General features: G+C 34.6%; 1 protein-coding gene across 1 annotated transcript in view; it reads right to left on the reverse strand.

The window, feature by feature from the left end:
- The window catches only part of VWDE (von Willebrand factor D and EGF domains), a 91,840-nt gene that overhangs the window by 45,843 nt on the left and 27,631 nt on the right, over window positions 1–18,366 (reverse strand). Inside the window, exons 13-18 of the mRNA XM_057732576.1 lie at window positions 15,895–16,050; window positions 15,666–15,770; window positions 14,052–14,166; window positions 11,386–11,636; window positions 9,905–10,124; window positions 5,456–5,596 (exon numbers count right to left, since the gene is read on the reverse strand). Coding sequence (XP_057588559.1) covers window positions 5,456–5,596; window positions 9,905–10,124; window positions 11,386–11,636; window positions 14,052–14,166; window positions 15,666–15,770; window positions 15,895–16,050 — 988 coding nt within the window. The remainder of the gene's footprint in view (window positions 1–5,455; window positions 5,597–9,904; window positions 10,125–11,385; window positions 11,637–14,051; window positions 14,167–15,665; window positions 15,771–15,894; window positions 16,051–18,366) is intronic.

An 18,366-nucleotide genomic window follows, 5' to 3' on the forward strand; every position in this document is an offset into this window, starting at 1 on the left:
GATTAATAGGTTAAGAAAAACATACCACATGAGGAAATTACTCCCATAGCAAAACCTTATGTTGGCCATGGCTGGTAACCATAAAAGGGATTACAGTCTTTCAGAAAGCAATGAAGTTTCAGATACTAATTAGGTAAATGTTGGTGAATGGCAGGGATAGTCAGAAGGTCAAAGAGCAAGATGCCAGGAACACATCATAAGCTTATAGGTTTGAATTACGCTTCTCTAATAACCTGATATATTCTAACGACTAGGCATTTAACACTTCCTGAGGTAACTGAAATGTACAGGGTTTTTTTGTTTGTTCATTTGCTGACAATAAAGAGCTTTATATTATAAATGTGTAAGAATTGAAGGTTATTGTCATTATTCCTACAGAAAAAAAGAAAAAACAAAGTACTCCAAGATAACTGAGCACAAAGGAATACTCCAAAAGCTCTGTTGCTTAAGTTGGTGTCAAACAAATCAGAACACAAACAAAACAAAACAATAACAACAGAACAATATCAACAACAAAATGTAGCTTCTAAGCCAGAAATGTGATTTGTGTCAAAGAAAACAATGCTGATGATTGTGAAAAGAAGTAAACTCTCCTTTCAAAATTAAAGTGATGCCTAACTTGTTTTATTCTCAAGAGCTGGAGGACTTACAGAGAAACCTAGTTTATACAAATAAGCAAATATGCCAGAATTAGTAATTTAAAGTGCTAAATACCCTCTGTGAGCTGAAAAGAACCCAGACCACTGTGTTACTCATATCATTATTTTATATCTAGCTGTTTATTGCCAGGAAAGTCAATTAGCCCTGTAAGGCTCTGTTTTCTCTTCTGTACAATAGGAAAAATAATACCAATATATGGGGTCCTTGTGGATTATATCACATAATTGATATAGAATGTTTACAAAGACCCTAGAACACAGTAGTTACTTAATACATGTATTTATAATGTATTATATAGTTACAATGCTATTTAATACTAACATTAAAAAATTAAGAAACATCTATGTTAATTTTTTTGAAATGTGAAGAGAATATACACAAATAATAAATAAAATGAACAGAAATTAGTGAACTAAATGGTGTAAACAAAAATTAATAAATAGAAGAGAATATCTTCTTAAGTACTTAAACATGAACTAGATCGTTTTCTTTGCAATTTTTGAAGAATTTTCATACTACCTCTGCAATTGATACCATCTCCGTAATATCCAAAGGGGCAGCGTCCACACTGGAAGTGACCATCTGTGGTTGGCACACAGGAAACATCAAGAAAGCAAGGGGATTCAGCACAACTTAATATTTTGTTTGACGCAGCCTTTTCCGGCAAAATAGTGATGGCTCTAGAAAGTGATGATGCAAACCCATCCTTATATTGTGTGTAACCTTGAGAACTGTTAGTTTGAGAATTATTCCCTCCTGCCTCAGTTTGGACGGGGCCCTGGATAACATCCTTTACTTCACCATGAGAACTGTTCAGGTTAACACTTAAAGAACTATGGTTGTTTGTAGGAACTTCCAGCTCCTCCAGACCGAGGTTTGTACTGGGGATATGATCCACATATTCAAAACCTGATATCTGATGGGAAATAGGCTTCTTTGGATGATTCATTCGAGTTGTAACTGATTTTAATGAAAAATGTGAGATGTCATTGGTTGTATCCAAGAACTTTTTCATAGTTGCAGGACTGTGGATAGAGCTTGCACCAATTAGTGAATGTTCTATTGATAACTGCTGCAAATTTGTGTCTGAACAACCAAAAAAGAAAAAAGAAATGTTAGTCAATAATGTATTTTAATATTCTGCTATACTCAAACAGTATTTAACATTAGGTAATTCATTCCTTTATTTAATGTTTTATTACATGTATAAACACTATACTAGAAGTCGTGCAGCATTAAGAAGTCATCAGGTGGTTCCTGCCTTCTGAGAACTTATAATCTATTTGGACACACAAGATAAAAGCAGTATAGAAGTATTTGACTGTATAAAATTTTAGTATTTCTGCATAAAAAGACAACATAGATAAGGCAAACCATAGAGATAAAAAAGATAATTTCAAGTATACATTATGTAATGGATCAGTGGCCAGAATATGTAAAGTACTCTTACAAATCAATAAAAAGTCAAAGAAAAGTTATAAACAGATAATTAACAGAAAAGCAAATTTCAATGATTATTTGAAAAAAACAATTAAATAGATAACCTTTGGCAAGTTCTAGCCAGAAAAAAAACAATGGAAAGACATAACTAAACAACTCTAAAGGTGAGAAAACAAAAAAAGCTACATATAAGAAAAGAATTTTAAGTTTATAAGAATACTATACATAATTTTAAACTAAGAATTTGAAATCTCAATGAGATAAATTTTTTTGTAAAATATAAATGACTAAATTGACTGAAGAAGAAAATAGAGTAGATGACAGAAAAATCACATTGAAAGAAATAGAAAAAAAATCTAAAATAACCTAAAATGATGCCGACAGTTGATCTAATGGAAAAAAATTTACCAAATTTCGAAGAAAGAATGTTTTACAAAACTGTTGCAACACACACAAAGAGATGAAACAGAAACATTTTATTAGAGTGGTATAATCTTATAGCCAATATTATTTATGAAAATACATAAAAAATTAAAATGAAATACCAGTATTTCATTTAAATCAAATTAAATCAAGTACAGCAGCACAGTTATATATTATCACATCAGGATGAAATAGACTTGTATCTCAACTAACATAATTATAGTAAAATATTAGTGAAGAAAATAATATAAAATAATGTTAAAAAGTAATTTGATACATCAATTTTCTTGTTAAAAACATTCTGAAAAAGTTAATTGAAGCAAATGTTAATAGAAATTACAGCAGTAATAAGTGATGCTGAAAAAGCATTTGGTAAAATGTAAAACCCACTCCTGACTTAATACTAAAGAGAATTCTGAGAAAGCAACCAATAAAAGGAAAATTCTAGCAGAAACCTACAGTGATATCATACTCAATGGTGAAACATGAGAAGAATTCCCATTAAAACCACTAAGAAACAAAACTATTCCATCCCTACACACTTTGCACTGGAAGTCCTAGCCACTACAATCAGAGCCTAAGTTTGAGAGCTGGGACAGGGCCATTAGATTGCTCAGGTTCAAGTCTCGCCTCTGTAATTTACAAACTCTATAAATCTGAACAGACTGCTTAACCCATCAATGCCTCTGTTTACTCATCTGTAAAATGGAAATAAGAAGAGTTACAGTGTACAGCTATTATGAGGATTGAATGAAATAATGTATTAAAAATATCTGCCTAGTGCTACCACATCATAAATATAGACTAAATCTTAGTTACTATAAGAAAGTACATAGCCTCTTCAATAAGTGGTGCTGAGAAAATTGGACAGCAACATGTAAAAGAATGAAATTAGAACACTTCCTAACACCATACACAAAAATAAACTCAAAATGGATTAAAGACCTAAACGTAAGGCCAGACGCTATAAAACTCCTAGAGGAAAACATAAGCAGAACACCCTATGACATACATCAAAGCAAGATCCTTTTTGACCCACCTCCTAGAATAATAGAAATAAAATCAAAAATAAAAAAATGGGACCTAATGAAACTTAAAAGATTTTGCGCAGCGAAAGAAACCATAAACAAGACAAGAAGACAACCCTCAGAATGGGAGAAAATACTTGCCAATGAAGAAACGGACAAAGGATTAATCTCCAAAATATACAAGCAGCTCATGCAGTTTAATACCAAAAAAGCAAATAACCCAATCCACAAATGGGCGGAAGACCTAAATAGACATTTCTCCAAAGAAGACATACAGATGGCCAACAAACACATGAAAAGATGTTCAACATCACTAATCATTAGAGAAATGCAAGTCAAAGCCACAATGAGGTATCGTCTCACACTGGTCAGAATGGCCATCATCAAAACATCTAGAAACAATCAGTGTTGGAGAGGGTGTGGAGAAAAGGGAAGTCTCCTGCACTGTTGGTGGGAATGTAAGTTGGTACAGCCACTATGGAAAACAGTTTGAAGGTTCCTTAAAAAACTAAAAATAGAACTACCATATGATCCAGTAATCCCACTACTGGGCATATACCCAGAGAAAACCATAATCCAAAAAGAAACATGCACCATAATGTTCATTGCAGCACTATTTACAACAGCCAGGACATGGAAGCAACCTAAATGCCCATCAGCAGATGAATGGATAAAGAAGATATGGCACATATATACAATGGAATATTACTCAGCCATAAAAAGGAATGAATTTGAGCTAAATGTAATGAGGTGGATAGACCTAGAGACTGTCATACAGAGTGAAGTAAGCCAGAAAGAGAAAAACAAATACCGTATGCTAACTCATATACATGGAATCTAAAAAAATGGTACTGATGAACCCAGTGACAGGGCAAGAATAAGGATGCAGATACAGAGAGTGGACTAGAGGACATGGGATTGGGGGGGGGGGTGGGCAAAGGGGAAGCTGGGACGAACTGAGAGAGTAGCATAGACATATATATATATACTACCAACTGTAAAATAGATAGCTAGTGGGAAGTTGCTGTATAACAAAAGGAGATCAACTCGTTGATGGGTGATACCTTAGAGGGCCAGAACAGGGAGGGTGGGAAGGAGTCGTGGGGGAGAGGGGATATGGGGATATGTGTATAAATACAGCTGATTCACTTTGGTGTACCTCAAAAACTGATACAAGAGTGTAAAGCAATTATATTCCAATAAAGAGCTTAAAAAAAAAGTACATGAGAGACAAACTCACTATTTGCAAAAAATACTTTTACCTATAAAATCAAGAAGAGAATCAAATATAAAAAATAACATAAAAGTGTTCAGTAAGGCAACTAGATGCATGAATAACAATAAAATCAAGATAGCTTTCCTATACTGCAATAATCAACAATACCTTGCCAAATAAACAAATGCAATGATACCTTGCAAGATAAACAGCTGATATTACAGTACGCAAAGGCATAAAGAAAGGTAATGAGAAACGTGCAAGATCGTTATGAAGACAATAATAGTGTTATTGAATAAAACAAGAGTTATAAAGAAAGAACTATGAAGAGAAAAAGGCCTTATGAAATAATGTGCTTCTCATACTTTTAGGGTTTGAGTAGATGATGAATGACCAGGGATTTACAGAATGTACGTTTGAAATGGTCACTTCCAACCATAAGTTTCTTCGAAATCACCTTAAATAATGCTAAAATTTGTTCATTATGCAACATGAATCATTTTTCTAGAATATAAGTCAGAGGACTCAAAAGATTAGCAAGAAAAAAAAAAAATCCGTAAACTGCATTGTATAATCTTAGGTGAACTTTCTGAAAATAAAAATTCCTGAGGGGTAAATATGGTAGACTTCTGGTAAACAAATGAGAGGTATTACTTGTCATTAGAATTTAACCAAGACCGTTACTTACAAGAGGCATTTCCATTTGTTGGCTTAACATTTCTCTCTCCCTGGTTGGTATTTTTACCATCCTCTTCCTTAGTTACACTGTTGTCAGACCTTATGAGAACCACAGTATGTGCAGTAAATTCATTTAAAGACTGTGTTTCAACTGTAAATGTATACATGAAAAACAGACCAGAGTTCAACTGTTATAAAACCAAAACACTGTGAATAAGAACATAAAATAAAAATGTCACTTGGATTGAACTTCTTGCAAATTAGATCAGGGAATAAGCTTAAATGTCACCTCTTCAGCAGATGCTTCTGTTAGGGACTGAATTGTGTTCCCCCAAATTCATGTGTTAAAGCCCTAATCCTATATGTGACTCTATTTGGAGATACTTTTAAGGAGGTAATCAAGGTTAAATAAAGTCATAAGAGTGGGGCATTAATCCTATGGGACTGATGTCCTTATAAAAGGAGGAGGCACATGAAGGGTATACACGTGAGGATACAGTGAGAAGGCAACCAACTGCAAGCCAAGGAGAGAAGCCAGAAACCAACTCTGCTGGCAACTTGATCTCAAGCTTCCAGTTTCCAGAACTGTAAGAAAACAGATTTCTGCTAAGTGACCCAATCTGTGGTATTCTATTATGGCAGCCAGAGCTAATAGATGTTCCTATAGTCACACTCACTCACTCAATCACTGTCATTCATCTGAGTTCTTGCACAGAACTTTGTCCTTCACATTTATGTGTCTCTTTCCTCCACTAGTTAGGAACTTCACAAATAAGAACTGCAGTTTGTTTGCTTTTATAGTTACTGACTCTGGTGCCTACCATAAAACTAAGTAAACAACAACCAACAATAAAATATTACTTTGTATTAACAAGCATCTTCCTAAAAGACACAAATACCTCTGATAGAAAACTTATTAGTCACTCGTGTGTAATGATATTTGGTTCAATGTGCTTTCTTCTTAAATTCCACTTGATAAAGGTCTTATTGAGAAAATGGGCCACTGTTTGGAAAAGACAGACTTTAGGCCACTTTAGTGTGTACAGTGTAAGGTTCAGTATTTGGAACTGGATGTTGATGGAAGTAGCTGAACTAGTAGGGAATTCCTCTCACCATCCTGCAATGTGCTCTTTAAATCTGTTATCTCCCCCCAATCCCCAATTTGAAGCACAAGATGCTATCATGTCATTAATATATATATTTTCATCAAAATACATCTTGTTTGCTTAATAATACCAAAGATACTGAGTTTTTATAATTTTCTTTGACATTGATTTTTTTATAATTTACTGTTCTCTCTTAAGTTTTTAAAGGATATTCACCAAATTTTTTGTCCTCTTTTCTCTGTTATTCTTGGGAAATTTCATCCCTGACTGGTGACCCTAAAAATTATACCTTTAACATTATCCTCCCTCCTGAGCTGCACTTGGATATTCCATAGTCACCTCAGTCTCTATGTATCCAAACTGAATTCATTACCTTTTCTCTCCGAAACCATTTCTTCTTCCTTATATTTCATGTGTGTCTTAGCTCAAGCTGCCATAACAAAATATCACAGAGTGGATGGTTTAAACAACAGAATTTATTTTCTCACCATGTTGGTGGGTGGGAAGTCCAAGATCAAGGTGCAGGCCCATTTGGTTCCTGGTGAGAGAGCTTTCTTACGAGGTCCCAGACAGCCGCATTTTCCTTGTGTCCTCACCTGACAGAGAGACAAAGTTCTCTGGTGTCTCCTCTTAGAAGCCCTATTGGATCAGGGCTTCTCACTTACAACCCCATTTACCCTTAACTACATCCTTACTCCAAATACAGCCATATTGTGGGTTTGAGATTCAATGTGTGAATTTTGGGAGGACATAATTCAGTCCACAGCAATGTGAATGTCAGTTCTACCAACTCAGCCTGCCTAAACCAATCACAGTAACTGCTTCCCTCACCATGCTAATCCCAACCACTGACCAAGTACTATCAACTTGCTTTGTGTTTTTACTGAAGTATAGTTAATTTACAATATTGTGTTAGTTTCAGGTACAGCACAGTGATTCAGTATTTTTGCAGATTATACTTCATTATAGGTTATCACAAGAAAATGGGTATTATTTCCTGTGCCATACAGTATGCCTTGTTGCTTGTCTGTTTAACATATAGTTGTTTGAATCTGTTAATCCCACACCCCTAATTTGTCCCTTCCCACTTCCGTCTCCCCTTTGGTAAACACAAGTTTGTTTTCCATGTCTGTGAGTCTGCAGAAACAGACTCAGGTTGCTTCTTTAGTGTCTCTTTCATCCTCATCTTAGGTCAGAATATCTTCACACCTTTCATATGTTTGCAATGTTGTCTTAAGTCTTCTTCCCACCTTCACATTTGCACAGTTCCTTACCTGCAAGTGGTCCGTCCTCCACACTGCTCTTAGGTAGACTTTCTCAGATGTAAACCTTGTCAGGCTTCTCATAGTTTGTCAGTGATCTGTCCACTTGATACCCCTGCTACTCTTGTAGCAGCCCCCCTTACCCTTTCTATTACAAGCACACTGAATTATTCACAGTGCCCTAGGTGTCACGTGATGTTACATGCCTCTATACCTTTGCTCATGCTACCTCCTCTGCCTAGAATGTCTCTTTCTTGATCAGATACATCAGATTCAGCTGTAGTGATACTTCCTTTTAAAAACGAAGTACCTTTTCATTATCCCTCAAGGTAAGCATGATTCCCCGTGTAATGTTCCTACTGTTCTCTCTAGACACTTCTATCGAAAGACACAAAACATCATATTTAACTATGCGATTACATATACTTCCTACTACTATCCTCAAACCTATTAGGTCAGAGGATGTATATATTTCTGCATTCTCTGCATCTAGGTTAGTCCATGACCCTGAATGAATGCATGAGTACAAGAGAATGGAACTGAGTGATTTGAATTAATTAAATGCAGCAAAAACAAAAACATTTTATGCCAGAAAATAGGAACTTTTACCATGACATATTTTCCCATCACCATAAAATCCTTTTGGACAGGAACCACAATGATAGGAACCAAAGGTATTAAGGCACTCTACTCCTGGAAAGCAAGGCCTGGATTCACACTCATCAACATCTTCCTGGCAATTTTTGCCTAAAAAATATATAGATTGAGAATTCAAATTATTTAGTTTGAAAAATATTATGTGTCAAATGAAAGATTGGTTGATTTTACTCTTTATATATGTCCTGGTAACTGCCCAAAAACTGTCATCCATAAAGAGGAGAGAAGTGTACTGTTTTAAAAATTTACTACATAATTAACCATAAGGTTATTAATTAGATTCTATTTAACATTAAGCAAGACTGTTCAAGTTTATAAGCTTTTCCCTATAAATAAGACTTAAAAAGGCCATTAATATTTTAAGGCAAAAATTACCATATTATAGAAGTTACTTGTACTTTGTTAAAAATCCCAATGATCTTTTTAAGAAGTTACTATAATGGTTGCCTGCTTAGAGTAAGGACAACTTATTCAGTCCAGTTATTACACTGGCTGTAAAAATCCATGAAAATTTTACAGTGTGCTAGGAAAGTCAGTCTTTCTTCAATAAAATTTTTTGAGATGAAGTGTTGCTCTTTGAAATGTTTAACAACTTATTTGAATGAATATAGTTACAGTCATTAATAATGGTAACCCCTATTATAGTAAAATCCACAAAGAAATCAACATTTAAATTCTTTCAAAGGTAGTCTGTAGCAAAATAGCCCCAAATAATAAAATTTTTATTTTAGAATGCTAAAGAAAATTAGAAGACACCTAAGTGTCCTGCTTAGTTCTATTACAATGTTAAAATATGTCTTCAAGGAAAATATGAGCTCAATAACTGCACATTTACTTATTTAATATTTATATCTATTTTAATTAAACAAAACGTTGGTATGAGCTTTTAAAAGCCTCGAGGAATTAAAGTTGTCAGTCATATACTTATTTGGGGTTTCTGGAATCAGACATTTTAGAATACTTAATGAGTTAACAAATGTCCTAACATTTCATTTGATTTCAACTCATATCATGATATTTTTAAGTAAGTGAATTATCAATAAAATTCTTAAATGATAATTTTTACATTTCCCATAGCAAATTTCTTTATTATTATATACTGTATTTCAATAGTAATACATTTAAATATACTTCTACCTACCAAATATAGATAGAAATGTTTAAGAAACTGCAAAATACAATATAGATATAGAATATTGCCAAACTATAAAAATGAGCAAAAATTTAAGAGTATATGTAAACAATGTACAATTTAAAAAAGCTATGGATAGCAAATGTATTTGTGATGAATTTTACTAGAATTTTAAAGTGTGCATTAAAATCTTTAAGACCATACATTTGCTTGAGTAATGTGTAGATTACATGGAAAGCCAAAGATCTTTCCTTTCTAATTTGTTCACATCCTAATTTCATTCATGAGAAACCAAAACTTACCTTTGAGTTCAGGTGGACAATCACAAGAATAACTGTGAAAACCACTAATGCATCTGCCAAGGCCACAGGGGTTCGATTGGCACTCGGTGACATCCTCTTCACAAAAATCTCCCTGAAAACCAGGCAAGCAGAGACACAGGTACACTCCACTTCCTGGAGGAAATTTAATATCAGACACACATGATCCCCCATTTAAGCAATCACAAGACTTCACAGTCACCTGTAAAATAAACAGAAAGTAAAGGCTTTATTTTGCCATAATATTACCTTTTTTAGATTATGCCCCAGAAATCATGATAGGCATGTATCTTTAAGTGCAAGTAGGAGCAGATCACATACTTTGCAAAAATAACATGTATATATTTAATGTAAAATAGTATTTTAAAAGATAGTTTAATAAGGCAATTATGCCCACTCTCAAGAGCAGAGCCAAAATATAAATGCTTGGGATACATTTTTACAATGTTACAAGATGATCGATTTCTTTTTTTTGTTTTTAATTTTTATTTATTTATTTTTGGCTGCATTGGGTCTTCGTTGCCGCGTGAGGGCTTTCTCTAGTTGTGGCGAGCGGGGACTACTCTTCGTTGTGGTGCGCAGGCTTCTCATTGCAGTGGCTTCTCTTGTTGCAGAGCATGGCCTCTAAGCTTTTGGGCTTCAGTATTTGTGGCACGAGGGCTCAGCAGTTGTGGCTCACAGGCTTAGTTGCTCTGTGGCATGTGGGATCTTCCTGGATCAGGGCTTGAACCCGTGTCCCCTGCATTGGCAGGCAGATTCTTAACCACTGCGCCACCAGGGAAGCCCAAGATGATCAATTTCTATAATGTAAGTAGAACAACTGGAAAAAAATTCTTGAACTGGAAAGCAGTTAGTCACCTGACATGTCAAGACCTAGAGAGTAAACAATCTCTTGAATTATCTAGTTAACATGACCTAGTACACAACTGTCCTTCATACCATTACTTCTGTGAGTGTATCCCAAGTTTCAAGTGAATATAGGGCACAAAAAAAGTAAAAGAAAACACAGTTTGCAACTAGCTATTTCAAATCTTATATATATATAATCTTTTGAATTGATTTATAATATTGTGTTAGTTTCAGGTGTACAGCAGAGTGACTATATTTATAATCTTGATTTCTAATTCAACATCTAAGATTCCTTCACTTGAAAGAAAAGGACATAATTATCAATCTTAGGTTTATCACAGATCTTTCACAGAGGTGGACATGAATGCATTCTTTGCTCTCATAGTTAAGTGCGGAAGAAAATGGTCTAGGAATTAGTAATTTAGATCCATGCTCTAAAGTTGAGAGTCTAAGGTTTTAAATTCTTACAAAAAATATTTTAAAATTTGCCAGTTAAATTTTTCATGAAATGTTTAATAATTTAGCTCCTCTTCATAATTTAAGAATGTGAATTATATTTTAAATTTAAAATAGTTATTAATCTGTTAATTAATTTATGCAATTATAAATACTACCTCAATCATGACTCTAGTTTCAGCACTGCAGTTATCATTAACATGTAGGATAAATTGCTGGGGAGTCTGTAAATCTGTTTTCCACATAAGAAGTCCTGCAGAGGAAACATTTGCTCCTCCAGGGCCAGAGTCCAAGGTAAAATGGATGTCAGAGCCTTCTGGATCAAAGGCCACGAACTGGTACACAAAGTTCTCCCCGTAAAATGTCTGTAATTTATCTTGCGGTACTTGAATCACTGGAGGTTGGTTTTCTGTAACAGAGAAAACATTTACTTTTGTACCTGTGTACAAAAGGAAAAGGAAAAAGAAAAGGAAAGGAAAAGTATGATACAGACAGCTTCCACTGGTACAGACATTTTGATAAAATTTGAACTCTTAAAATTTCTATTACCTGCTTTCACTAATTTTTTAAACATTCCAAATAAATTCAGTTCCATTCTTAGAAAATGTAAATGTGACAGGTACAAGCTTTCAAGCTTTGCTATGAGAGTATAAAAGCACTTTGAATATAGCATAAACTACATTAATACATTTGCATCACCCAGCCTAGATGCATCTCCTCTTCTCCTGAAATTACTTTTCAGTATTGACTGTCTCACTTCTTGCTCTATCACTATTTCCTCTTTGCTGTCTATTCTTTTCAGCTTTACTTTCTTTTTTTTTTTCTTCTTCAGATCTTTATTGGAGTAAAATTGCTTTACAGTGTTGTGCCAGTTTCTGCTGTACAACAAAGTGAATCAGCTGTATTTACACATATATCCCCATATGCCCTCCCTCTTGAGCCTCCCTCCGACCCTCCCTATCCTACCCCTGTAGGTCATTACCAAGCATCAGTTGATCTCCCTGTGCTATGCAGCAGCTTCTAACTAGCTATCTGTTTTACATTTGGTAGTGTATATATGTCAATGCTATTCTTTCACTTCGTCCCAGCTTCCCCTTCTCCCTCTGTGTCCTCAATTCCATTCTCTACATCTGCATCTTCATTCGTGCCCTGCCACTAGGTTCATCAATACCGTTTTTTTTCTTTTAGATTCTGTATATATGTGTTAGCATATGATATTTGTTTTTCTCTTTCTGGCTTACTTCACTCTGTATGACAGACTCTAGGTCCATCCACCTCACTACAAATAACTCAATTTCATTCCTTTTTATGGCTGAGTAATATTCCATTGCATATATGTGCCACATCTTTATCCATTCATCTGTTGACGGACATTTAGGTTGCTTCCATGTCTTGGCTATTGTAAATAGTGCTGCAGTGAACACTGTGGTACATGCATCTTTTTGTATTATGGTTTCTCTGGGTATATGCCCAGTAGTGGGATTGCTGTGTCATATGGTTTACTTTCACCCTTACACCTCCTTTTCTCTTTCTCCTTTATCATCTGTGACTGGGCTGTTCATTTGACTCCCCTGAACTTTCCTCCCTGTAAGTCCCTTCCCAGTTATAATATTGGGTTGGCCAAAAAGTTCATTCAGGTTTTTCCATAACACCGTACGGAAAAACCAGAATGAACTTTTTGGCCAAACCCAATAACTGGGAGCCATTTAGTCATACCAATCCTCAGCTCCTTGGAGGTCCTTCTAGTGTCCAGGCTCACAAACTGGAATGTGAGCTACTCAGGGAACATGGCTATATTGTGGACAGAGTTCTCTTTATGCTCATGAAGTGATTTAAAACATCTTTTTATATTGTCATAGTAAAAAAAATTCCGTTCCTTGCCAACTGACTTAACAGAAAGAACAGTCCTTTTTATTTTACTGGGCACAAACACTCTCCTTGCATGAAAAAGCACTGATGCAAGAGACTGTCGTTCTAGCTCCCATTCTGTCCCTTATATCCTTACACCATTTATTGATTTTAATTTCCTCACCTCTCATTACGAGGGGCTTGGAACAGATAATTTAATATCCCTTATATCTTTGAATGTTGTGAATCTATGATGAATCAGTCATACCGAAGCCATTAAAAACATAGACACCAATCCAGAAGTTTTATTGTTTCCCTTGTCTATTGCACTAAATTCTTTCCCAAATTCCCACTGTCTTCCCATAATATCCCATGAATCTTGCACCTGAGCAATAAATCCTCTGACATATAGCCTAACACACTAATGAAATTTGCACATACAATAACATATATAGTGATATTACAAAGCACTGTGTAAATATAACGTTTTATGACTCCTTAGATAAAACTACATGGGACCAGGGAGTAATTATATCTTGTATCTTATGATGCTTGGTCTTATGACTGAAGCAAGAGAAAGTGAGGAACACTTATGTGGAATCATGCATAGCTGTATTTAAGGAAGTATAGAAATTATATGGTACATGACTATAATTTGGGTATTTTTTTGGGTGGAACAAAGCATCCAGAAATAATCCATACCCAATATTATAGTGTCACAGAATGGTAGGATTTGTGTTCCTTACCATATATTAAAATAAAAATCCCATATCCTATTGTACTCTAATCATAGAGATTATATAAAATAAAAACATTTCATCTTATATTTCCTTCCAGAAAAGTAAATTACACAGTTAAGAAAAATCCTAAATTATACAGAGTGTTCATCTTAAACACATTTATGTAACTCATGGTTTAAAATTATTTTTAGAATATCTTATGGAGGAAATATTTGAATTAAAAAAGAATAACTTACCTTCTAAAAATGACCAAGTAAATTTTGAAATTTTAGGTCTACAAATCAAACAAGGGCTGGTAGGATTTTTATCTCCTTCAATGTAGCAGAGCCCATCAATAATGCAAACATTTTCCTAACAGAAATTTTTTAAAAAGGAAAACAATCAAGATACAACTATAGTTAGTGTTTAGGAAAAAAACACACAGTACACATAAGGTTAGCAGCATATATGTTGGTGATTACAACAAATGCATTTTATAAGTCTGTTTTGATTAGAAAATGCTTTTTCATACATCCTGATCATAAATGCATGTTAAAAAATAATGTCCTTTATGTGTAAATGCTTATGGAACTGATCAATATGGAAAGAAGAAAATACATATAATTGTATCTCTGTGCAGAATTATAACTTATAAATAACATGGAAGAAAATATCTCTTTTCCTTTTGTCTTTTTACTGCTAAACTCATGCTGGAAGTGTTTTATTTACACAGAAATTAAACAGACTCCTCCCCTGCATATCTAAGAATCACATTGATTTATAGCTATCCTCCCTTCCTCTAGGAGCCCACTGTGTCCTCTGAACATGGCAAAACTAAACCAGATCCATGGCATAATCACCCACACTTGATAATGGATATCATTACACAAAATAGTGGAGAGAGATGCTGACATGCAACCATTTTTAACCTGGGGAGAAGACCAAATTTTGTTCAGGATATATAAACTTTGCTCATTTTACCAAATGTCCTTGACATCACTTGGAGCATTGCATAAAAATAAGAACAAAATAACCCCAAGAGGTTAAAACAATTGTGAACAACATTTTAAAAGTAATTATTGTAGGACATGTGGAAATGTAATATTTGGGGGGAAATAAAAATCAAACAACTTCTCAAATGCACAAATTTCTTGTTGATATGATCTGATTGTTAATCTCAAGGAAAAAGAGATTTAAAAATTTAAAATAATGATAATTTAAATTTCCATATACATAAAAATTATTTGATATGCTTTTTAGTTTTGAAGAGCCAAGTGATATTACATCCATGGTATCAGTTAAATCAGCAACTGACATGTGAAAGAAAACTGTTGATAAACCCAGTAGATTGGATATAGGTTAAGAAGGGTATAGATGGGATGATTCAGCCAGGTTGTGATGCTCTGTAATCCCTCAAGAGGTAGATATTTGCATGGTTCAATGAACTGAGTTGCCACAAGAAACTCCCTGTAAAAGTGTTAGCTTCACACATTTTACAAACTCTATCTAAATGCATATCACTTGCCACAAAGAGGATTAAGTAAACATAAAGCGATATTTTATTTGAAAATCACTATTACTATCTAAAAAATGTTTGTAGGAATAAAAATGCAATCTGAACCTCCTCTTTTGATTTTTTAGGAGTAAACAACCTGCCACTTCAGAAATTTAAAGGTAGAAACTCTTCTTTGCTCATTTTAACAGGAGTTACGGGCGGAAGAACAATTTTGATTAACCTTGCATAAACTTGAGGAAGGCTTTTCTCTATTAGTATTTGTGATATGAAAGTGAAAACCTACATTAATAGGCTAGTAGCATGGGAAATTAAAAACCTATGACTTAAATGTGAAAATAACTGAAAAGATACATACCTTTATAGTACATGGGTCCTTTTCATAGAGATCACAAACTTGACAAGCTCCATCATATACAATCATTATTTTGGGATTACTGAACCTATAACCATCATTAGAGACCTGTAAGATGTATGTAGTTCTACAATAAGATAATTTGTTTTGAGTGTAGTTTTGTAAATTCATTATGAAATTTTAATATATGTTTACTTTGTTTGTAAATATGAGGATATCTTTTCTTTTTTACCTTTATTTGCCACTTCACAACTGGTTTTTTACCCATCAGATCCATGGTACCAGACTGCTGAACCTCAGCAGGCAACTGACAATCAACAGTTCTGCTATTTTGAAAAACAGTATGTGCATAGGTGGTTTCTCCAAGGACCCATTTACTGCTATTATACTGAAAGCATAATGAGAAAGCAATTAACTTCTGTTAGATCATGGAAATGCTTTGCTAGTGAATTACATATAATCAAAATATAAATTTTAAAATATGAGCTTCGTATAATGAAATATATAATGAACAAGTAATAATGACATTGATAGTGAGTTTTATTCAGAATAATGAAAAACATACGCATCCTAATTTGATGTAAACTGCTTGTAATGACTCATACATTTAGTGTGGGTTCAAATCCAGTAAGTTACCAATATTGGCCATATATAATGGATCACTAGTGATGACTTTTGTAGCAGGAAGAAACATATTTGACTATGTAGTTGACACACAGCAGACTAGTTTTCTACCCAGAAAATCCTTCATTTCTCATCTCTCCCACCTTCTACTTGAAACTGCCCTTTCTGCCTCTATATACATGGTTCTCACGAGACCTCTCATGTTCTTATATGATCACCTTCCTGACTACACTTGACTGGTCCGGGGCGAACCTAAGCTATGCCAATGCTTCAATTATTTTGGATATTTTAACTTTGTACCAGAGGGGATGTTGAGCCAGTTAGCCTTTGGTGGACTGAGATGCAAGATAGAAAGTTATGAAGTTGTTGATGGCCACGTTTTTCACTACGTTGAGAAAGCTATTATCTAGTGAGAGGGAAAAATGAAGCCCACAAGCAGAGAAAACAGAACCGCGACACACACACACACACACACACACACACACACACACAAACTGAGTTTTCAAGGTGTTCAAGTCCCAAGTTTAAGTTTTTTTTTCCTGAGAATTCAGCAGTATGTTCCTATCCTGATTCTGTGAAAAATGCATTATCTTCATAATAAATATCATTTTTGCTCAAGCTAGTTCAATTGAATTTATACAACTTTAAATAAATTCTAACCAGTTCACCCTATTTAATAACTCAATGGCATATCATACTTAAACTTTAAGTACTATTTTTCAGTATTGAAATGCATTGGTGTCTAAAGAAGAAAAGCACGAATAATGTTCTGGGTACTGGTAACTAAATAGAAAACTAAAAGAATGTATTTTATTACCAAAATTTCAACTCAGATTTTTAAAAATTTATGACTATGGAATGCCTTCAATGGCTCAGATGTAGTAAGGAGTGTGTTGATGTTTCAATATTGTAGATCAGCAGGAAAAAGAAAGGAAGGCAAGAATACACTAGTCTGTGGCTAGTAGAAACTATACTACCGGAAGAGTGAACCCCAGAACAATCTCCATATTTAAGAGCGTGTGTATAGTCTGGTTGAGTAGATGTATCAGTGGTTCCCTTCTAGCAGACGGGAATGACAACAATGTCTCAGGGTAGTCATGATGTTGACAATTAGAAGGATGCAGGGTCTCTTGGTTTTGTGTGTTGAAACAAGACTCCAGGTGATGACTGGGTTCTTAGGGGTTATTTCCACCTCTCTGTTTGGAAAGCTTACCCCAAATGAGGAATAAACAGGGTTTTATTTCTTTTCTATTCATCAATAGTTTGTGAGTATCTATATGTACTGAGGATATTCCAATGAAAAGAGATCACAGAGGAAAAGACAAATAAAATATTTTCCTATTGCTATAACCAAGTTTCAAATAAGGTGTAATGAGAGAGAAAGAAGCCACTAAGTCTAACTAGCATGGTCAAGAAGACTTCAAAAAAGGAGACAGCACCTCTCTTGAAAGTAAAAAAGGAGACTGCCTTTGGACACTGGGAGCAGAAACAGAGACAGTGCTATTTAGCAAAGTTGGAGTGAATACCATGTGAAAAGACAGAGATGCACGAAACAGTATGGGATTTTCCCACAGCACGGGATTTTCCCACAGCACATGCAGGAAGTTCAAGCCTGCAAAAACAGACAAGAGCTGGATCACGAAGGGCCATTTGTTTCTAGGATAACAACTTGGATTTAATCCTATAAGTACGTTATTTAAAAATTGGATTCTATAAAGTCCTAGCTGCTTTTGGGGGGAGTGAAGGAAATGATTGGGTGGCTGGAGCTCTAACTAAAAACTTGTTTAAAATTACTACTGTAAAGGTACAAAAGAACATCTGTAATATGCTAGCATTCATATTAAAAAAGAAGGAGTTTACCTTCTTCTTTGTGCAAAAGAAACACAGTAAGGATAAACTAGAAAATAATGAGAGTGGATACTGTTGGGGGATGGATGGGAACAGGATAGAAAGAAGGGGTAATGGGAAGAGGGAGGTAGGGAAGAGAAGAAACTGAGATTTCTCTGAGTTGTATACCTTTTGTATGCCATCAGCTATTAGAACTATGATAATATTTCGCATACCTTCCAAATAAGTATAT

This window comes from Hippopotamus amphibius, chromosome 4, assembly GCF_030028045.1.
Source record: "Hippopotamus amphibius kiboko isolate mHipAmp2 chromosome 4, mHipAmp2.hap2, whole genome shotgun sequence".
NCBI lineage: Eukaryota > Metazoa > Chordata > Mammalia > Artiodactyla > Hippopotamidae > Hippopotamus > Hippopotamus amphibius.